The 23,986-nt window shown below is 44.8% G+C and overlaps 1 protein-coding gene across 1 annotated transcript in view; it reads left to right on the top strand.

Annotated features, from left to right (window-relative positions):
* The window catches only part of LOC309548519 (beta-1,4-galactosyltransferase 1-like), a gene marked incomplete at its 3' end in the record, with an annotated part of 52,291 nt that overhangs the window by 13,119 nt on the left and 15,186 nt on the right, over positions 1 to 23,986 (top strand). Inside the window, exon 2 of the mRNA XM_082248482.1 lies at positions 18,183 to 18,370. Within this exon, the coding sequence (XP_082104608.1) occupies positions 18,183 to 18,370 (188 nt within the window). The remainder of the gene's footprint in view (positions 1 to 18,182; positions 18,371 to 23,986) is intronic.

Raw genomic sequence — 23,986 nt, forward strand, 5'->3', positions numbered from 1 at the left:
CAGGGATAGTCTCCTGAGTGACTGGTCCAGAGCTAGGAGCAGTGCCATCTGCTAAATGTACATCAAGTCTTTGTTCCTTCAGTTTCAGGGGTATGCGCAAGTTCTTGGCTAGGTTGATGTCCAGGAAGCAACTACAGGCTCCAGAGTCAATGATCGCCCGCAGCTTTACTTCCTTTCCATCCACCTGCAGAGAGATGGGGAGAATTAAATGAGTGGATATAGTCCCAGACAACTGGAGGTACGAGGGGCGTGGAAGGCTGGACTTACTTGAGCGAACAGGACAACTGCGAAGGAAGTGGCCCGAAGCCCCACAATAGAGACACAAGTTATCTTGCCGTCTGCGTGCTCTCTCTTCAGGGGTTAAAGCAGGGTGGAGTAGGCCAATTTGCATGGGTTCCCCATCGGATGTATTTAAGGACTGGGGAACAGAGACTGGGAGTGTTGGTCCTGGGACCTTTGGCATTACCCATGTGGGTCGGAGGGTCTGAGTGCGTTCAGAGCTTCGCTCCCGCAGCCGTCGATCTAGTTGAATAGAGATTTGGATGAGACTTTCTAATGAGGCGGGAGCCTCAATCCTAGCCGACTCGTCCTTGAGAGACTCAGATAAGCCTTGCCGGAACTGGTATTTTAGGGCGGCATCATTCCACCCAGTATCAGCTGACCACTTGCGAAATTCCACAATGTAATCCTCCACTGGTCGTCTGCCTTGTACAAGAGCATGAAGGGCCGACTCTGCGGTGGCAGTCCATTGTGGATCATCATATAGGGTAGCCATAGCTTCAAAGAAGGTGGAAACTGAATCCAGGACTGAGTTATTTTGCTCAAGGAGATTATGAGCCGAGGACTGTGGCTCATCAGATAAAAGTGAAATGATGAAACCCACCTTGACAGTCTCAAGAGAAAAAGTCCTTGGTTGCAGAGCAAAGTAAAGGTCAAGAGCATTTTTGAAAGCTCTGAATTTCCGTCGGTCACCTGAAAAGCTATCAGGAGTGGGGACTCTGGGCTACGGAGGGGGTAAACCCATAGCAGGTGCGGCTGTAGCAGAACAACTGGCCGTTGGAGCGGAGGCAGTGGAGCTAGTAGCTTGGTTAGGATCCACAGGAGTCATAGAGGTAGTGAGAGAGTGAAGGCGTCCTTCCAGCTGAAAGTAGCCATCAGGGCCGATCCTAGGGTAACAGACGCCTGGGTGCAGAAATATTTATGGCGCCCCCGTGTGGGCGTGGTCATCTTACTAACTCCTCCCCTTTCCTAATGGGACCTGGAGGGGGTCTCTCCAAGGAACACAGAGAGGGCCTCTGTTAGAGAGTCTGTTAGAAAGAGCCTCCACCAGGCCCCATTAGAGACTACAATGGGGTTGTATCATGGGACCTGGAGGGGGGTCTCTCGAACAGAGGTCATCTCTGTGTGCATTTTAAAGTCTATGTTAGAAAGACCCCCCACCAGGCCCCATTAGAGACTACAACGGAGTCTATTGGGACCTAGAGGGGGGCTTATCTTACAGAGGCCCTCTCTGTGCCTATTGGAGAGTCTCTGATAGAAAGCCCCCATGAGAGACTACATTAGAGTGTCACCGAACAATAGAAAAATAAACAATATTATATTAATTAATAGCACTTTGATGCCCAGGCCCAAGACTAGAAGACTTCACTTACATTAAATAATGGGTACTGGGGCTGGCTGCTGGTCCTGGGGCCTGGCTTCTGGGACTGGGTCCTTGCTTCTGGGGCTTTGCTGCTGGTCCTAAGGTCTGGCTGCTGGGGCTGGCCTGCTGGTCCTGAGGTCTGGCTGCTGGTCCTCCTGATTCCTGGCTGCTGGTCCTGGTTTTTGGGGCTAGACTGCTGGTCCTGTATTCCGGCTGCTGGTCCTGGGGTCTGGCTGCTGGTCCTGGGGTCTGGCTGCTGGGGCCTTTGGGCTGGCTTCTGGTCCTGATTCTTGGCTGCTGGTCCTGGTGTCTGGCTGCTGGTCCTGATTCCTGGCTCCTCTGTGGTGTGCCGGTCTCTGTGGTATGCTGGGCTGTGGTGCCAGTCTCTGTGGTATGCTGGCTCTGTGGTGCTGGGCTCTGTGGTGCCGGTGGTACTGGGCTCTGTGGTATGTTGGGCTCTGTGGTGTGCTGGGCTCTGTGGTGTGCTGGGCTCTGTAGGCTCTGTGGTGTAAAGCTCTTGTGTGATATCTCAGCGGGGCTGCAGCTGTCACTGTGAGAACGGCGCCTCCATAGTCCTGGCTCACAGGTGGAGTGATATCAAATGCACTCCGCCTGTGAGAGGAGGAGCTGTACAGAGAAAGCAGGCGGCTGCAGTAGAGAGCAAAGCCGCTGCTTCCTCTGTACGGCTCCTCCTCTCCAGGGCTGGTGCAAGGATTTTTGGCGCCCTAGGCAAAATAAAAATTGCCACCCCCCCATATGCTCGTGAATGTGCGGCACAATGCGCATTATTAGTACACATACACTTCCATAAGCCTAAAACGTTTTACTATGCATTAAACTTCAGTCAGACAGTCAGACCACGTAATGTAGTACACTACACATACACTTCCATAATGGTAATGTGACATCACCATCATGTTTTGGAAGTATATGTGTAGTGTACTACATAAGAGGCAACATAATGCCTCCTAAGTTACCTATAATAAGGGATATTACACTTTACTTATAACACCCCTACCCCTTAGCAGAGTCCTGTGAATTTGTGTGTTTGGGGAAAGGAGGGCTGGGTCTGATTAGTGAACTATAAGCCCTTTACTGCCAACCTCTCCCTGAGAATGCTAGTTAGTTGGCGTTATGCTGACCCACTATCTAATACATTCTGACCTCAAACATGTCATGTATGTCAGGAAAGTCTGCTAGAATTCACATACCACAATCTGTATACCTCCACTGAATCAGAACAATGCAGTCAGCATGCCAACCAAGCAACTAGCATTTTCAGAAAAAAAACAGCAATGACAGCCTCCCTGTTTCATGTTAGGTTTCCTATAACTTGGCTATTGTTAACTTGAATTGGTAATAAAAGAGCATTTTTTGTTGCACTGAAGAAGCTTTTTAGGAATAATGTATTTTTCCCAATCTCTGTGTAACGCATAACTGACACCCTGTCCCTGCAATTCAACCCCCCCCCCCCCCTTTCTAAAATCCATGCTATCAGTCTGTATGAAGCAAGCTCTCCTCTGCTACAATACCATCACCCACATATCGGCTGTAGGACTCTGAAGCTGTTTCCTCCCACCTTTCAGTAACAGCAACAGAGGGCAGTGGCTCAGCTTGGGTCCTCCATGCTGCTAGTCACTTCTAGGAATGCTGCCAGTCGGTTCTCAGCAGCTCTGTCCCTCCGTAGGACACACATGGCTGACTGTAGAGGTTAGCAGGAGGCTGCTGGCATGTGGGGAGGGGGCGGGGGAGCAGGGATTGCACACACTTTTTTTTTTTTTCATCCTTTCATTGGCAATACGCTGAATTTCTCTGCCCTTTGGAAACAAACTGTAGGAGACTCTGCCCTCACTCTGCACACACTCACTTCTGTACTCAGGAGCTGTTCTCTATGGCTGTCCTCCTCTCTTCCGCCCACAGGATGCTATCAGAGGAGGAAAGAGAAGTCTCCTCCCTTGGGCAGAGCTGGGAACTCCGTAGCTGCTGGACAGTAATGACACTTCTGTAAGGGAGGAAGCTTCAGAACAGAGCACCCCTCCCCCTTCATGTAATTCTCCACCCACCACACCGGCCCTGCCTGTCTTCCTCCCCCACTGTCGCCCCTCCCCTCAGCTCACAACTAACTACAAAGGATATAGCAGGCAGCTCCAAGGCTGCAGTGAGAGACTTGCGGCTGGGAGAGGATAGTGCGCCCCCCACCAGGCGGCGCCTGGGCGCACTGCACCCTAAGCACCCGCCTCGGATCGGCCCTGGTAGCCATCTTGAAGGCTCTGGACTGCTTGTGTAAGAGCTGTAATCTGCTGACATAGGACCTCTAATGCGGAAGCACCTCTCTCGGCCTCAGACATCTTGGCTGATTGATACTATCACGTACCTGGTGCTGGAGGCCAATGGAGAGAGAGGGCTTCCCTTGCGGCTAAGTTCCAGACCCCCCCTGAGGATAAGAACAGGAGAGGTCAGGCCCAAAGTAGCACGGGTCGTATGCTGGACTGTGTGCAGAAGGATCCAGAGTACAGCTGGAGTGCTCGAGTGGAATCAGCAGATAGGTGGCACCCATGAGGAGTTTGCAGGACTTGGATAATGCTGAGACTGGAAGGTGGTCAGGTGGATAGCCAAGATCAGGAGCCATGTGGATATCAGAGCAAGCGTAGTCAGGTGGATAGCCAAGATCAGGAGCCAGGTGGATGTCAGAGCAAGCATAGTCAGGTGGATAGCCGAGGTCAAACACAGGAAGCAATCAGGAGACAGGTCAAGGACAAGCCGGGTCGGTAACAGGAAACAGGAACTGGAATATCACAAGGATAACACACTGGAGGAGCCGAAGATCAACCAGCAACTAAAATCACTGGCAGGTTTCCTTATATAGGCCCAGGTAAATTGCTGATAGCCCTGCTGGGTCCTAGAGCCCTTCTCCTGGTGTTTGTGCCCGTAACCCCTCACAGTTAGCAGGGCACATGGTCAGGGCCTGCTATTAAAATGACATACAACATTTCAATTGTATGCACCTGACATACAAGTGCAGAAAAATTAGGCCTTGGGGGTTGGTAGTTACCTAAACCAAAAACATTGTCGGAAGCTATATGCAGTGTTCAAGGGATGGCAGACCCCTAGCAAATTAAATCGGTTAAATCAGCATCAGGAGCCTGATAGCTCTTGTTGATCCAGGACTGGTTCATTTTGATAAAAGTCAGCTGGTCAACAGAATCCGTGGACAGACGCACACTTTTGTCCGTCACAAAACCTCCAACAGCACTGAACGTCCGTTCGGAAAGCACGCTGGAAGCAGGACAGGCCAATAGCTCCATTGCATATTGAGGAAGTTCTGGCCAGTGGTCCATCCTCAAGACCCAGTAAGCCAGTGGATGCACAGCTGGAAAGGTCTAAAAGTCTGCTCTTGCGCCTAGATAATCAATCACCATATGATGGAGATGCTGGCGATGGTTCAAACCTAACAGCCCTGGGTGCTGCTGAGGACAAAAGAACTGTTTAAAGGCATCGGTCAGCCGGTCGCCTTCTCCACCGCTCCTCCTTTTGCTGAACGATGCCTCAGAAACATGTCCGGAGAATGTTGACCTCCCAGTGTCTGGAAAGACGGTACACATTTTTTTTCAAGGCCTCCTCAAGATGTTTCATCCTCTGCTCCCTCTGCGAAGGCTGGATGAGCTCTGCAACTTTACCCTTGTAACGTGGATCAAGAAGGGTTGCCAACCAGTAATTATCCCTCTTATTTATAGCACGAATCCTCGGGTCCTTTCGCAGGCTTTGCAGAATCAGGGAGGAGGCATTAGCTTCTGAGTCCTCTGGGTCACTAAGGATGACATTGTCAGCAGGAGCAACCTCTCCCCAACCACGTACAACTCCTGTGGTTTCTGGGGAATCAAAACCATCCCTTGAAGACTGCTGTATGCTATCCTCTTCCTCTACATCCATGCTGCCGAAATCCTCATCCTCCTCCTCCTCTTCCTGCTGTGTGTTTTGTGGCCCTGCAGGAATGATATCTGCATAAAGGGGGCCATGTGAGGAAAGGAAGTCCTCCTCTTCCTGCCGTTGTTCTGCCTCAAGTGCCCTGTCCATGATTCCACACAGCGTGTGCTCCAACGGGTAAACTAGCGGGATAGTGTCACTGATGCATGCATCGTCCCGGCTCACCTTGTGGCCTCCTCAAATGGTGACAGGAGGATGCATGCTTCCTTAATCAAAAGCCACTGGCGTGGTGAAAAAAAGCCAAGCTCCCCTGACCCTGTCCTTGTGCTATACTCACACAGGTACCGATTGATGGCCCTCTGCTGCATGTGCAGCCGCTGCAGCATTGCCAACATTGAGTTCCACCTGGTGGGCATGTCACAATTGAGGCGGTTGTTGGGCAGGTTGAATTCCCGTTCAATGTCAGATAAGCGAGCACTGGCATTGAACGAACTGCGGAAATGGCCACAGACTTTCCTGGCCTGCCTCAGGAGATCTTGGAAGCCCGGGTATCTGCTCAAGTAACGCTGCACCACCAGATTCAGAACATGTGCCAAGCATGTGTCAAGTGTCCCTGTCAGAGGGCGGAGAGAAGGTTGGTGCCATTATTGCATACAACCATTCCTGGCTCAAGCTGTCATGGCGTCAACCATCTCTGAGCCTGAAAGAAATATTGGGAAAATATGGACTTTATAGGAACTAGTAGCTTATAAATTACAATTTTATTGATTGACAATTTAAAAACAGAAGGTTTTCAGACAAAAACAGAAAATAGAAATATATTGCCTCAGTAGGCATATGTGATATTGAGATAACAATCACAGTTGTGGTACAAAGCAGAGGTACATGTCACATTTCAGAGTAAATGACACAGTATATACGTCACAGATTTTAGGTCTCACAGACGATGACAATGAGGTTGTTCTATTGTCCCTGAGTTACACTTGTGCGACAATAAATGTGTTGAAGTTTCATGTAGCCAGATTGCCCTACATGTTTCGCTTGAAAGCTTCCTCTGGAGCTACTGGTACATATATTACTGTATAATGAGATAATTGCATTTTATTTAAACAGAAATACTACAATCTGCATAAACCACAAACTATAAAAAAGAAACAATTCCAATGTTTATGAAGCAAGAAAAGAAGAGGAAGATATAGGTTATAAACCACATACTGTACAAAATATACTATTAAAAGGCATGGAATACGGCAGTCAACCAAAAAGAGGAGGATGAAGTTGGTCAATATGAGGGGCTGGGAACATAGGAAACCCCAAGGCGGACGCCACATGTTGGGCCCATATGGGGACTGAAAACATGTAAACACTAGAAAAAACAAAAGATACAGAAGATTAATTGTAATTATACATACCTGGATAAATCCAAGTAGTAATTCAAACAGGCAAAAGCCAACAAAGTAAAAAAAAAAAAAAAAGAAAAAAGGTAACCATAGCACATAACGGGGGGCTCTTTGGAGTGTGCTGCCTAGCAGTGCCCGAGAAATCAATGGTAGATATGTATATCTTTGTAACATCAGCCAGGTGTAGCTGTATCGCCTGAAATGTCAATTATGGATAGTAAATGTGTATGTCACAAAAAACAGAGCATATATTCATATATTAGGCAAGAAGGTAAAAGCCAGACAAGGAAGGAGGCTGTAGGCGTGTACACCTGAAATCCCAGAAAGATGAGTGGTATGCCTAATAGGGAACCCACAATGGAGTGATTGACAAAAATAATACATAAAGGCAGAGCTATTCACACCAAGAAACAAGCCACATGCAGGAAAGCGGTTAGAGACCAGGGAGTAAAAGGTTGTGACAATTACAGATGTAAAAATGCATTGTCAAGAGGAAGAAGAATATATAAGATTAAAGAGAATGAGCTAAGATAAAAAGATTGTTTGATAAATTCAGAAAGAGGGCCAGAAACACCCAAGGTTAACACCAAGAGTTAATAGTAAAGTATAATAGGAAAAAAAAATGATGGCCCTGGGGGGGGGGGGATGAATGCTCAACAAAGGTCAGGATACAGCAATATATGGAGAGAAATCCAATTATGAGTGGACCAGCCGGTCCAAAAATAACAGAAGGAATTGTAAAACTGATGCCTAAATAGGTATATAAATAAAAAGAAAAAGAGGAACTTCAGTGAAGAGTCCTGCATACATTGCATCAAAGAGAAAAATATGAAGCCACTCGTAGGGGTTCTAATGTTTCTTACCAGGGCTGTTACTCAGGGCTGAATAACTCCAAGAAGCTCCCCCAGACGGGGAGACGCCGCCATACAAGGGCTTGTATCGCGCCCTATTTGTATGTTCCAGCCGCGGGCAGAACCATGAAGTAGAATTTCAAGGTACAACTAATTACTCTTAAAACCGCTCCAATCTAAACATCTGCAGACCAAAAAAAAATGTGTTTTGCTTTATTTTGATTTGTTATTTAAATAATTTTGTTTAGTTAAATTAGTTCAATTCATGTAATTCCTTTTCGGAATTTGTTCTATTTATTCTTTTTCAAATCCGATTAGAATTTTCTGAATTCGGAAAAATTTAATTGGCATTTCAAATTGAATTTATTCTATTCGAGATTCGAATTTCACAAGACAGTTATTTTCTAATTTATTCTACTATTTTTTCCATTCTATTCTTTTCTATAGTATTCTATTGTATTCTCGTATTTCCTATTCTTTTCTATTCTATCCCTTTCTGTTATACAGATAAAAGCATATCATCAATAACTTGCAAGTCAGAAGCAGTTGTACATCAAATAGAGAAATGATGGCGAATAACAAAACATTTAGCATGTCGAAGAGCACATTAATCATGCCATAGCAGAAAAACATTATGGATAACGGGAAATGGAACCTGTGAATCTGTTACCAGAGAAATAGGCACTGGCGAATGAGATGCTTATATCTTAGGTTCACTGTACAAGAAACAATGAGGTTGATTTTCTAAAATATACTGTGCACTAGAAGTGCATCTGCTCTGAGGGGAAGCTCTGCTGATTTCTATCATCCAATCATGTGCAAGCAAAAATACTTTTTTTTTTAAATTTTGCTTGCATGTTCCTCTCAGATCTAGAGCAACTGCACTTGCAGTGCACTGACTATTTACCTTTACTAAATCAACCCTAAAGGGATGCAGAATTAGAGATCATCCCTGCGGAAGAGTAAATAGGGGATGGAGAAAGAGAAAAGACAAGGGGGGGGGGGGGTGTAAGGAGTGAAAGAACAATAGGAGCACCCCAGCCAGGGCAATGCGTAACTTGCCCTTGGTATAGATGGATTAGCATGTTGGATCCACGGAATCCATATTTTAAGAAATTTCTCATGTGTATCTGAAATGATACTGGAGAGCTTCTCTTTAGTGAAAAAAAATTCTAAGCGGTGGTGGGTATGAACGGTTGTTTCCAAGCTCTTGCTATTGTTTGTTTTGCTGCCAGTAGTACTAAATTGGCTCATTTGAACTGAACTAAAATTTGGTAAGGCCCAGAGGTTTCAGGTGTGACAGGACATACCATGGGTCTCTTGGGATGGTAAGCTAGTAATGATTCTAAAAGTATAAGGACTTTTGTCCAGAACCGGGAGAGCATTAGTCATGTCCACCATATGTGGAGGACCTCTCCTGGAGCAGAGCAACCCCTGAAACTGGTGCCAGGAGCAGACAGGTGAAGATGTGCCACACAAGATGGGACCCGGTACCAAAACAGTTTTAACCACTTGCCGACCGCCGCACGACTATCTACGTCGGCGGTCAGCCCCTCACAGGCAAACTGACGTAGGTCTACGTCGCTTGCTTGTGATGGTCTAGGGAGCGAGCGCGCGCCCCCGGAGGCGCGCTCCCACTCCCGCGTGGTCACGGACCCCCCCGCGCATGTGACCAGTGGATCCGATGTCCGCCGGTCACTCTGCGATCGGCGGGGGAGAGGGAGAAAGTCAGGCGGCTTGTGTAAACAAGCTGCCTGTCATTCTCCCCTGTGTATGAGAGATGATCATACGGATCTACTATATAGAACCGTTGATCACCGTTCATACAGCTGAAGCCACAGCCAATCACAGTAGAAAGCATGCCCCTAGGGACACACACAGCCCCTCCCTCTCAAATAAAGTTAACCCCTTCACTACCAGTGTATTTTTACAGTTACAGTGCATATATATAGCACTGATTACTGTAGTAATGTCACTGGTAACCCCAAAAGTGTCAAAAATGTCAGTCAAGAGTCCGATCTGTCCGCCGCAATGTCGCAGTACCGCAAAAAAAAATCGCAGATCGCCGCCATTACGAGTTAAAAAAAAAAACAACAAAAATGACAAAAATCTTTCCCTTTGTTAGTAAACGCGATAACTTTTGCGCAAACCAATCAAAATACGCTTTTTGCGATTTTTTTTATCAAACATAGGTAGCATAAAACAAATTGGCCGAAAATGTTAAAAAATTTTGATTTTTACATTTTTTTGGGGGGGAATTTCATATAAAAAAATGTGAAAAATATTGCTATTTTTGCAAAATTTACGCTCTTTTTTTGTTTATAGCGCATGATCAAAAAATCGCACAGGTGATCAAATACCACCAAAAGAAAGCTCTGTTTATGGGAAAAAAAGGACGCCAAAATCGTTTAGGTACAGCGTCGCATGACCGCGCAATTGTCCGTTAAAGTCACGCAGTGCCGAATCGCAAAATACCCCCTGGTCGTTTAGCAGCCAAATCCTCCGGGGCTTAAGTGGTTAAAAGCCGATTTGATTGTGAGGATATTAATGGAACAAGAAGTTAGAAGTTAACAACAAGAAAAAGAAGTTAGTGCGGTCTGAATTTGTGATCAGCTTCCCCTGTCTTTAGTGCTTTAAGGTCCCTTCCCACCTGGAAATGAAAGCAGTGTTGTTAAGGTTTTGTGAGCAGAGAGTAGATATAATTTTGGGAGAGAGAGGAGTCCGATGGCAGGTGGACTCAAACAATGACAGTTGGGTTGTCAGGTCTCTATTAGCGAGCATCGAAGTTAGACAATGTTTAATTTGTAGAAATTGAAAAAGTTCACTGTGGGGGGAAGGGGGGGGGGGGTTGATATTTGCCTCTAATTTCAGCTCAGCGAGGAAAGGAATAGAGGCAATGATACTTGGGGGAAACCCACCAATAGAAGGCAATAAGGGACTCCAAACCTTGAGAAAACAGTGGGCTGCCTAAAAGGGGAAGGAGTAGCAGATGTGGGGAGATTAGAACACTAGAGTATTTAATCAATTCCTGCCTGCCATATATAGAATGACGGCCGCAAAGTGGTTAAGTTATCCTGACTGGGCGTCATATGATGTCTATCAGGATAAGCCGCTCACAAGGGCGCGCAGATCGGCGATCTGTGGTGCGATGTGTCACTCTGACACACTGCATCTCCGATCCTGGTAAAAAGCCGATGACATAGACTCTTTACCATGTGATCAACGGTGGCCAATCACTGCTGGTCACATCGTAACCAGGAAGTGCTGTTTATCGGCTTTCCTCAGTTCGCGCTGACATGGCGCGAGTAGAGGAGAGCTGATCGGCGGCACTCCTGATGGGGGGGGGGGGGTGGGGGGTCTGTGCTGATAATCAGCGCATTGATTATTAGTGCAGACCCACCAGGGATGCCCACTAGAGCCCACTATGGATGCTCACTAGAGCCCGCCAGGGATGCCAACACATGCAACTAAGGATGCCAACCCGTGGCCACCAGGCATGTCAATCAGTGCTCATCAAAGATGTCAACCAGTGCCTATTAGTAATGCCTGTCAGTGCCTTCTCATCAGTGCTGCCAAATAGTGCCATCTCCCAGTGCTGGCCATCCATGCCCACCATTGCCCATCAGTGCTACCTATCTGTGCCCATCAGTGCCACTTATCAATGCCCATCAGTGCCGCCTATGATTGCCCTATATGTGCCCATCAGTGCCAACTATTAGTTCCCATCAATGCCACCTATCAATGTCCATCAGTGTCACCTATGATTGCCGATCAGTGCCGCCTATCAGTGCCCATCAATGTTGCATATCAGTGCCGCCTATCAGTGCCCATCAGTGTTGCATATTAGTGCCTCATCATCAGTGCTCACCAGTGCCACCTCATTAGTGCCGCGTCATCAGTGCCCATCAGTGCTGCCTCATCAGTGCCCGTCAGCGAAGCCTCATCATCAGTGCTTGTCAGTGCAGGAGAAAACTTACTTATTTACAAAACTTTATAACATAAAACGAAGAAAAACTTTTTTTTTTCAAAACTGTCAGCCTTTTTTTATTTGTTTAGCAAAAAAGAAAAAAAAAACAGTGGTGATCAAATCCCACCAAAACAAAGCTCTATTTGTGGAAAAAAAACTGATAAAAATTTTGTTTGGGTACAGTGTTGCAAAACTGCGCAATTATCATTCAAAATGCGACAGCGCTAAAAGCTAAAAAATGGCCTGGGCAGGTAGGGGGTAAAAGTGCCCTGTATTGAAGTGGTTAGTGGAGTCCCATACTCAAAGCGAATGGGACATTAGAGGAACGGTGGATGCGGGTCTAGATTTTGGAGGAAGTCACAGAAGCGAACAGAGAGAAACTGGAGAGCGTTTCCAAAGTGACCCACAGGGAAGCATGCTGTGTAGTATAAAGAGAGATCAAAGAGGTAATTTGGGCGGCTGCAAAATATGTATAAAAGTTTGAGACCCACGACCTCCTTGTTTCCTGTGTATGATTGCAGTGTGTTTTGTTGGCCTAAACAAATCTTCTGGAAGAATGGTCAAACATTCCCTACACTCCTTGTGGACAGGCCAGAAGAGTTGAAGCTGTTATTGCTGCAATATTTAACCCTACGGACTAAGACTGGGATGCCATTAAAGTTTATTTGTGTGTAAAGGCAGGTGTCCCAATACTTTTGACAATATAGTGTAATTTCAAGCCGCTTAGATCCAATCATATCGTACTCCCCTGGGTCAGACAGCAGTGGCCTCTTGAAAAAAGAAGGGAGTGCCAACATTGGAAGATCCATTTTTAAGCTTATGGGTGACATCATTGTTCAGGCATTGTCGGGGTGCTTTCTCCTCTCTTCTGTAGCTGGCACTGGCTTACACAGGGGAGTTCATGTGACTGAACCAGAATGGCCTGAGAATAGGTAAGTATATACATCTTTCTTCCACAGGGTAGTTAGAATAGGTTTTAGAAAGGGGGTGGGAAAAGTTTTTAGATTACTTTTATCCACTTTAAAACATAGCAAATTTGATACCAAAAGTAAAAAGCATTGAAGGCATGTAAATTACAATATTAGGATTGCAATTTGAAACAAAAATTAAAAAGGGAGCACTATGAAAATTGGAATGAACAATGACTTGGTTCATTAAACAAAGCAAACTGCAGGTGTTATGGAGGAAGTTTACCAGAAGGATTAAAAGCAGAGAAACCTTATACAAATAAACTCTAGAAACCTTGCTAAATTCTACTTCACTGTTTCAGATACACTGTTACAAAATACTGTTGCCATGAGTAAACAACAATTACAGGATAAATAGCCCATTTTAGTAGAGAATAAAATATAGGAGTTTAAAATGATTATGTAGCAGGTTTTCCAGGCATTGAGTCTGAGATGGGTCTGCCATTGTTATCGGTGACACCTTCAGCCCATTTAAGCTGAGTACCCAAGTGTGAGAGTTGAGACAATGACTTCTTTGGCATCTTTGGTTTGTATTGTTTATTTTATATTGGGGATGGGAGAAGGGAATGAGTGGGATACTCCTCTGGCTCAACTAGGTAAAACTGGGACACTTTGTAGAAAAATGCCTGTTAGCGCTGTCTTGACGCCAGCTGGATCCAACGCTTACTGACGCTTGAAAAATGCTTTATTTCTGCACTGTGCTAGAACTTGACTTGTAACACCACTGGTTAACTCAAAAGATCCTGGACTGTAGTAAGACTTGACTCTTGACACTCTGTTTAGCTCAAAAGTCCTGTGAACAACTCCCTCCAGCCCTTCACTGACTGAGGTAGCTCCTTGTAACTGCTTGTGCTGCTGCAACTCTCAACTCTGTAGACTGCACACTGCACGCTGTACAACTCTTCAGGGCCCAACCTCTGGTGCCTCCTTTGCACTTTCAGGGTCCTCTCACTAGGCACCCCCTCTGACATTTCAGGGTCCTCTCACTAGGCACCCCCTCTGACACTTCTGGGTCCTCTCACTAGGCACCCCCTCTGACACTTCTGGGTCCTCTCACTAGGCACCCCCTTTACCGATAGCCAGCTCCTGGATCCCTTGGACCTTCACCAGAGCGGTCCCCTCTCAGCTTGACAGACCCCAGGGGCAGTTACATTACGCACGAACTTGGAATGCTTTCCTAAAACTGGACCCCTCTCAACTCCACTGGTCCTCGACACACCGGGTCCTCTCTGCAGATGAGCTCAGCTCTCTCTGTATCCTCAGCCGCCCGAGACACCCGATCCTTCTGACAAGAGGAGAGACAGCCGTACTGTCCCTCCTGGGACTCTGCTTCCAGCCAAAGACGCTGCGTCATGTGTTCCCCTCAAACTTATACCCAGTCCCAGAATCCTGTGTGGCAGAATATGCCTTTCTGGGGTAGATACAGACCTGGATGTGCCATTGATTGGGTTTCCTCCACTGCCCAATGAGAACCCTTCTCATGGAGCCAGTGGGGAGACTCCCCAGTCTCAATAGCAACACCTGGGAGACATGACAGCCTAGCTGAAAATCATGGCTCTGCTGTTAGGCAGCCAAGGCCCACTATACTTTGCCTAGCACCTACCTTGTAGGGTGCTACAATTATATTATTTAAAAAGCAAAACAAGTTTTTATATTATTGTTAATGTAGCACCCTCCTAGGTAGGTGCTAGGTAAAAGCATTGCTTGCTCCATCTGCTTATCAGGGGAGCCTGATCAGTAGTTTTGCCTGTTACATGTGTCCATGTGTGATTCACTTGGTCTGAGGGAGTGTCCCCACTGTATCCAATAGGGGAGCCTGTTGGGCAGTGGAGGAAACCCAGCCAGTGACAAACAGGCTTTTGTGGCTGTCCCAGTGGGAGGGCACAACAGTGGTGCATTCTGGGATAGGTCATAAAAGCAGAGAGCACATGTGACAGGGCGTCTTTGGGTGGGAAGCCAGGTCCCAGGAGGAGGGTGATGGCTGTCTCTCCTCCTGTCAGCAAGGAACTTGTCACAGGGGTTCAGCCTAGTGGGCCAAGTGTGTGATGCTAAGCCAGGAGGTCCAGGATACTGACGAGTGGAGCTGAAGGCAGAGCAACCCAAGGAAAAACAGTGTCCGTGAGTACCGGGAAACTTGCCAGGGGTCTGCCCAGGAAGGGGACCACTCCAGTGGAGAGTCAGTGAACAAGGACTAGTATGCACGGGAAGTGAGAAAGGGGGTGCCAGTTTAGGACCCTGAAGAGGAATGCATTCAAGAACATATTTTTTAGTTCACTTCAGTGGCAAGGTAAAGCAGTGGCCTTGCCGCATACACTACAGTCAGTTGTCCTCAGAAATTGTGCATAGTTCAAGTTGGAGTATCCCACTCATCCCTTCTCCCATCCAAGTTCTAAAATAAAACACAAAAACCAAATCCCCTGGACTGTTCATTGTCTGAGCCAAGTCTTAAAGTGATAAGTGTTACAGACTGTTGCTATGGGTAACTCAGGGGAATCCACACTCAGCAGCTCCCTAGGGGGCAGTGCTACATTAATATTGTATATAATAAAAAGAGGAAAGTATTTTTTTTTCCTATAGGATTAAAAAAATGATGTCACAAAAAAGATAAAGGCCTAAAGCCTTAAATGTATGTATACAGTATGTGACAAATATACAGTAAAATATACAGTACAGTATATGATACTAATTCCGCCTACAACAGTCTACAAAATGGTGTTAACCTTCACTTCCTCATTAAATCCTGTTGATGTTAAAGTATTCAGGGTGTAGATTAAATATGTTTCCCGATTGCATAGCCTATCTTTCAGCAGTAGGGGCATCCTTTGATAGGTATTCAATAACTCATACTTAAAGACACTGATCAGGGGACCTGCCATGCTTTAGGACAAAGTGTCTAGGAACAATATGTTCCACATTGCTTTATTCTGTAAGCCCACAGAGCTCCCCAAATCCTTTCCTTACTGTTTTGATGGTTCTTCCTACATACATTAGGCCACATGGACAGATCAAGCAATAGACCACAAATTCTGTGGAGCAGTTGTCAAAGGAAATGAGTGGAAATATTTTCCCATTTTTATCCATAAAGCTTTTTTGTCCATGCTGCCCATATTTGCATGTGAGGCACAGTTTTTACAGCACTGATGCATTAGCACTAGCTTACTAAAGGATAAATAGATGCTTAGGGGCTCTGGCTACTAGACTTAAATTGCTAGATGCAATTTTACTTTTCAATTTGGGTATCCTCTCATGTGTGAACTTTTTTTGGCAATAGTGGTTCCAATTTGGGATCTTGTAGGTCTATTGCCCAGTGCTTTAAAATCTCCTCCATCCCCTTGTATTTGTAATGACAAAGAGTAAAGGCCCGTACACACGTACCGATTGTCGGCCGAAAAGATTTGGCCGACGACCGATCAGCCGATTTTCGGCTTGTTAGTATGATGCTTCTGACAGCCGACAGCGCACTTTCGGCCAAACAGAATCTGTCGTGCAAGCATTAAAATTTTTGTATGCCGACACCAGAACGGCCGATTGTTCGCCAGTCAGTACAGATTTCGGCCGACAGACAGCAGATTTGCAAGACTGGGCATGCTCAGAAAAGAAAAAACACAGGGAAAGTTAACCATCACATGACATCACTTCTGCAGTCGGCTGTTGTTGGCGGACAAAATTCGTGTGCAGTCTTTTGCACTTTTCAGCGGACACGACAGCCCGGGGACAAAAGACGGCCGATCGTTCGGCCGACAATCTGCACGTGTGTACGGGGCTTTATGAATCTGACATAGAGGATGGCCTTTTCAGTTCCTTTTGTTATTCTCCCCATGTCTCAGTATGGGAACAGAACATGTGTGGGGGCAATATGCTTCATCTAATAGCCTCAAACTATAGCTTTTATCAAGAAATTTGGTCTTAAAGACATTGCTCTGTGTAGCATAATCTTCATTGTTGGTACAATTATTCCAGAGCCTACAGAAATGGCTCATGGGTACGTTCTAGATCCATTTGGAATGGTGGTAACTGTCAGTATCTAAATATTTATTGCCAGCAGTCAGTTTAAAGTGGATCCTGGATAAAATTTGCCCATTGTCAGAGCTTAGTTCTAAATTGGGGAACAGCTCAGGTAAGGATTACTAACATGGCCAAATGAGAGACCTAGTTCTTTGCTATTGCAGTGCTCCACAAACTGTGCAACTAAGGGCTCAGGGCCACCCCAAATGATCATAATTTCACCTATATTCCTCCCAAAGATTATGATGTATTTGGCAAAGGGTTTGTCTATCCAAATCTTGAGATTGTCTCAATAGCGCATTGTGAGATTTGCATAAAAGGGTGCAAAGTTAAGATGTGCCCTTGATCTGTAGATAATAATCAACATCAACAAAATTAAAGTAATTATGCTCAAGGCAAAATATCATCCCATCAAGAATAAATTAGGCTTGCTTGTAGATATCATTGCATAGTAAAGCCTAATAGAAAGTACATTTAAAGTGATTGCAAACCTATTTTTTTTTTAAACAAACATGTCATACTTGCTTACATTTGCTATGAGGGCTTTTGTGCGCACTCCTGAGTCGTACAGTATTTGACTCCCTCCTACCAGGCTGTGATTGACAGCAGCCAGAGCCCATGACTCCCGCTGTTGCCTCCATTGCCAGTGAGGAGAGAGAGAGAATAGGAGAGCCGCTGCTCTCGGGCACAGATTGAGATCAGTCTCAGGTGAGAATTTAGGGGCGCTGTGGGAGGGAGCTGCAATCAGAAGATTTTTACCTAAATACAAAAAAGGCATTAGAGTAAAAAAACCTTCTTTTTTAAAATAAGAATTGCATATGTAAAGTAGTTTTACTACACCAGAACTTTCTTCTAGGTCATCTGTATGCATGACTTGTCACCTCAAGAAAACAAATGATGCTTAAGCTTTTTAATGACAGCATTTTATTCAAGTAACTAAGTGGGGTGTCGAGATGCTACCAGGCCAACAGCCCTGAGAACCGACTCAAATACCTGCTATGAGGGCTTCACAGTTTTTTTTTTTTTTGCAAAAAGTGGGAAAAAAACAGACTTAGGCCCCTTTCACACACGCTGTCCGTTTGTCCGTTTTTCATCCATCTGTTGACGGATGAAAAACGGACATCAATGCATCTCTATGTAAAAACGGATGAGAACGGATGAAAAACAGATAACAACTGACGAAAAACGGATGACAACTGACGTAGTGTGAAAGGGGCCTTAGAATACTAGAGCTCTAAACAAGGGATAGTTCATTGACGTTGGGCGAGGTAGTAGATGGGTGGCTGTACCTTGACCCTGGCAAAAATCTTATAAAATCTGTTTTAAATGTTGTTGGTGCAAAGGTTTGATATTTGCAGATGCAACTTGCACATCAGTGGTGCAGCATTGAGAATAATGTCCACTATATAATCTTTTGTTCTGCAGATAGAAAATTCAACTTTCAACAGAGCTAAGCTGATGAATGTTGGCTTTACAGAAGCTAGTAAAGATTACGACTATGACTGTTTTATCTTCAGTGATGTTGACATTATTCCTATGGATGAGAGGAATCTGTACCGATGCTCTCAAAACCCCAGACACCTGGCTAATTCTTTGGACAAATTCAATTTCAGGTAATGGCTTTTAACCACAAATTGGTGTATATATACAGGTCCTTCTCAAAAAATTAGCATATTGTGATAAAGTTCATTATTTTCTGTAATGTACTGATAAACATTAGACTTTCATATATTTTAGATTCATTACACACAACTGAAGTAGTGCAAGCCTTTTATTGTTTTAATATTGATGATTTTGGCATACAGCTCATGAAAACCCAAAATTCCTATCTCCAAAAATTAGCATATCATGAAAAGGTTCTCTAAACGAGCTATTAACCTAATCATCTGAATCCACTAATTAACTCTAAACACCTGCAAAAGATTCCTGAGGCTTTTAAAAACTCCCAGCCTGGTTCATTACTCAAAACCGCAATCATGGGTAAGACTGCCGACCTGACTGCTGTCCAGAAGGCCATCATTGACATCCTCAAGCAAGAGGGTAAGACACAGAAAGAAATTTCTGAACGAATAGGCTGTTCCCAGAGTGCTGTATCAAGGCACCCCAGTGGGAAGTCTGTGGGAAGGAAAAAGTGTGGCAGAAAACGCTGCACAACGAGAAGAGGTGACTGGACCCTGAGGAAGATTGTGGAGAAGGACCGATTCCAGACCTTGGGGGACCTGCGGAAGCAGTGGACTGAGTCTGGAGTAGAAACATCTAGAGCCACCGTGTACAGGCGTGTGCAGGAAATGGGCTACAGGTGCCGCATTCCCCAGGTCAAGCCACTTTTGAACCAGAAACAGCGGCAGAAGCGCCTGACCTGGGCTACAGAGAAGCAGAACTGGACAGTTGCTCAGTGGTCCAAAGTACTTTTTTCGGATGAAAGCAAATTTTGCATGTCATTTGGAAATCAAGGTGCCAGAGTCTGGAGGAAGACTGGGGAGAGGGAAATGCCAAAATGCCTGAAGTCCAGTGTCAAGTACCCACAGTCAGTGATGGTCTGGGGTGCCATGTCAGCTGCTGGTGTTGGTCCACTGTGTTTTATCAAGGGCAGGGTAAATGCAGCTAGCTATCTGGAGATTTTGGAGCACTTTATGCTTCCATCTGCTGAAAAGCTTTATGGAGATGAAGATTTCATTTTTCAGCACGACCTGGCACCTGCTCACAGTGCCAAAACCACTGGTAAATGGTTTACTGACCATAGAATTACTGTGCTCAATTGGCCTGCCAACTCTCCTGACCTGAACCCCATAGAGAATCTGTGGGATGTTGTGAAGAGAAAGTTGAGAGACGCAAGACCCAACACTCTGGATGAGCTCAAGCATCCTGGGCCTCCATAACACCTCAGCAGTGCCACAGGCTGATTGCCTCCATGCCACGCCGCATTGAAGCAGTTATTTCTGCAAAAGGATTCCCAACCAAGTATTGAGTGCATAACTGAACATAATTTTTTGAAGGTTGACTTTTTTTGTATTAAAAACACTTTTCTTTTATTGGTCGGATGAAATATGCTATTTTTTTTTAGATAGGAATTTGGGGTTTTCATGAGCTGTATGCCAAAATCATCAATATTAAAACAATAAAAGGCTTGCACTACTTCAGTTGTGTGTAATGAATCTAAAATATATGAAAGTCTAATGTTTATCAGTACATTACAGAAAATAATGAACTTTATCACAATATGCTAATTTTTTGAGAAGGATCTGTACAGTATCTTATAAAAGTGAGTACACCCCCCCCCACATTTTTGTAAATATTTTATTATACCTTTTCATGAGATAACACTGAAGAAATTACACTGTACTACAATGTAAAGTCGTGAGCGTTTAGCTTATATAACAGTGTCCATTTTCTGTACCCTCAAAAAAATTCAACACACAGCCATTAATGTCTAAATCGCTGCTAACAAAAGTGAGTACACCCCTAAATGAATATGTCCAAATTGGGCTCAAAGTGTCAATATTTTGTGTGGCCACCATTATTTTCTAGCACTGCCTTAACCCTCTTGGGCATGGAGTTTACCAGAGCTTCACAGGTTACCATTGGAGTCCTATTCCACTCCTCCATGATGAGATCACAGAGCTGGTGGATGTTAGAGACCTTGCACTCCTCCACCTTCCATTTGAGTATGTCCCACAGATGCTCAACAGGGTTTGGTTCTGGAGACATGCTTGGCCAGTCCATCACCTTTACCCTCAGCTTCTTTAGCAAGGCAGTGGTTGTCTTGGAGGTGTGTTTGGGGTCGTTATCATGTTGGAATACTGCCCTGCAGCCCACTCTCTGAAGGGAGGGGATCATGCTCTGCTTCAGTATGTCACAGTATGTTGGCATTCATGGTTCCTTCAATGAACTGTGTAGCTCCCCAGTGCCGGTAGCACTCATGCAGCCCCAGACCATGACACTCCCACCACCATGCTTGACTGTAGGCACTTGTCTTTGTACTCCTCACCCAGTTGCATCCACACATGCTTGACACCATCTGAACCAAATAAGTTTATCTTGGTTTCATCAGACCACAGGACATGGTTCTAGTAATCCCCATCCTTAGTCTGCTAGTCTTCAGCAAACTGTTTGCAGGCTTTCTTGCTCATCATCTTTAGAAGAGGCTTTCTTCTGGGACGACAGTCATGCAGACCAATTTGATGCAGTGTGCAGCGTATGGTCTGAGCACTGACAGGCTAACCTCCCACCCCTTTAACCTCTGCAGCAATGCTAGCAGCATTCATACATCTATTTCCCAAAGACAACCCCTGGAGATGACGCTGAGCATGTGCACTCAACTTCTTTGGTCGACTATGATGAGGCCTGTTCTGAGTCGAACCTGTCCTGTTAAACCGCTGTATGGTCTTGGCCACCGTGCTGCAGCTCAGTTTCAGGGTCTTGGCAATCTTATTAAAGCCTATGCCATCTGTATTTAGAGCAACAATTTTTTTTTTCAGATCCTCAGAGAGTTCTTTGCCATGGTGTGCCATGTTGAACTTCCAGTGACCAGTATGAGAGAGTGAGAGTGATAAAACCAAATTTAACACACCGCTCCATATTCACACCTGAAACCTTGCAACACTAACAAGTCACATGACACCGGGGAGGGAAAATGGCTAATTGGGCCCATTTGGGATATTTTCACTTAGGGGTGTACTCACTTTTGTTGCCAGCTGTTAAGGCAATAATGGCTGTGTGTTGAGTTATTTAAAGGGGACAGCAAATTTACACTTTTATACAAGCTGTACACTCACTACTTTACATTGTAGCAAAGTGTAATTTCTTCAGTGTTGTCACATGAAAAGATATAATAAAATATTTACAAAAATGTGAGAGGTGTGCTCACCTTTGTGAGATACTGTATGTTTTAAATTATGTTTATTAATATGTTTTTATTTATGTTTTTTAAATTTAAGTTTTAGCAGAATGAGTAAGTCGAAATCTGTGCAGGTGTATATTATTATTTTGGACCTAGCATCGCAGAGAACAAGTGCACATTCAATTTTCAAGGTGTAGTAATGTGATCATGTCAATGCAGCTACATGGTGGCTCAAACATTTCAGCAATACAGTAGACTAAAGGGAATAATTGGGCTTGTAGTAGTAGAGTAGAGGTAGAGGGTGCTTTTCTTTATTTTTTTTACTTTCGTTTTTAATTGTATTTTAAGCAAGATACAAATAATCCGCCTTTTGGCAGGTACACATAATTGCAGCAACAATAGAACAAGAAAAAGGAGCATGTAAAGTAGCACAGCGGTCTATATCACCATTTGCCAAGACTTATATTGAGAAACGATTCACAACAATTAGGATGCAATATGTTTTACAGCAATCCAGGGTGCTTTCTAATGGAATATGGTACTTCCATCATGAAGATACCCTTATCACACACCAAACCAGTAACGGACCTTATGTGTAGAGTGTTTCAGGAACCACTGGACAGCACCAAGTTTTACCAGATATAACATGCAGTATGTTAGAAGCACACCTTTATCTTTGATTAATGCATATTCAGCATGTCATATATAGATGCAACATTTGAGACCATTTTCTTCTTCAGTTAAAATTACCTAAAACTGTACAATCTATAGCACCTTATATACAAGTGAAACACCAATGAAAAATGCATCATACACCCACCATGATATCACAGTAACTTCAGATTCCCACCTAAAACCTTATTAAAAATATATACATACATTAAAAATGAATAGTGCATTAACATTCCTGACAGTCTTCCATTTCCTCCATCGGGAGCAAAGGGGTTTTCTCACAAAATGTAAGATCTGCATGCAGGTTTCGTTGTACATATGCAGATTTCATTAGGGTCTAGCTTACATTTGCAGTCAGGGGGTGGTAAAAATAGGTGGTTGATTTGTGCTTTTACTACCCCTTATCACCCACTTTAATCCAACACAGTGGCGGGAGGGGGTTGTACTTATACTATGGCTGTGATGCTTTTCCATGGCAAAAATTATACTCATTGTTATGCCTTTTTTTTGCAAAACAATGAAAATCAAAGATATGCAAAACATTAAATAAGCAACTAATGCTAAAAATCTGGAGTGAACTGCATTGTGTGCACTACTGTACCTTGGTGAGAATTACAATACAATGACGTCATTTTTAAAATGTTTTTAAAAAAGGGAAAAAAATCAAGCATGATGTGTTGTAACAAAGCACAGTAGCGCATGTGTACAAAGCAGACCAGCACATGTATTATGTGCACCATAATGCACACCTGTTGGTGTGAACACCGCACTGCAACAACCCACAAAATGTGCATTACCACATTGTGTTTATTGCACATGTGTACTTTATGTGTGTGTAAGTTATGTGTAGGAAGCTTAACCAGTTCCCACTGGCCTTGGGCATTTAATTGTCTGCAGGGTGGGAGTGCTGTAAAGCTGAGCCACCGTACATATGTTTCTATGGGGAATTGCTCTTCTGTGCTGGGAGCATTTTTACTGTGTGCTCCCAGTAAAGGGGCCAAGTTGTCACGGACTGTTCCCCGTCATTGTTTATGGTCAGAAGATTCCGATTATGTAACCACAGTGGCAGCCAATCACAGTGGTCATGTGATCTGGAAGCCCATCTCCATCACCATCTCCATTTCCAGGCATTTAGAACCTTTTAAAGGGCTGGTGGGCAGCAGTGGAATTGGGTTAAAGTGCTACTAAAGTCTCATTTTTTTCTTGTTTAAAAATAAAAAATATGTTATACTTACTTGCTCTGTGTAGTGGTTTTGCACAGAGCAGCCCAGATCCTCCTCTTTTCGGGTCCCTCGCCGATGCACTGGCCCCTCCCTCCTGCCTTGTGCCCCCACAGCAAGCAGCTTGCAATGGGGTCACCCATGGGGACTTTCCCTTCCGATTGGCTGAGACACAGCAACGGGTGCCATTGGCTCCCGCTGCTGTCAATCAAAGTCAGTTAGCCAATGTAGAGACAGAGGGGATGGTGCAGAGCCACGTTTCTGTGTCTGAATGGACACACAGCCTTTCTCTCCACATTGGCTCACTGACTTTGGTTAACAGCAGCGGGAGCCAATGGCGCCCGCTGCTGTGTCTCATCCAATCGGGAGGGAGAGTCCCAAACAGCCGAGGCTCTCGTGCAACATTGCTGGATTGAGATGGGGCTCATGTAAGTATTAGGGGGGGGGGCTGGGATGGCTGCTATACACAGAAGGTTTTTTCTATCGTAATGCATTAA

Source organism: Pelophylax lessonae (assembly GCF_965119305.1).
Source record: "Pelophylax lessonae genome assembly, chromosome: 1".
Lineage (NCBI taxonomy): Eukaryota > Metazoa > Chordata > Amphibia > Anura > Ranidae > Pelophylax > Pelophylax lessonae.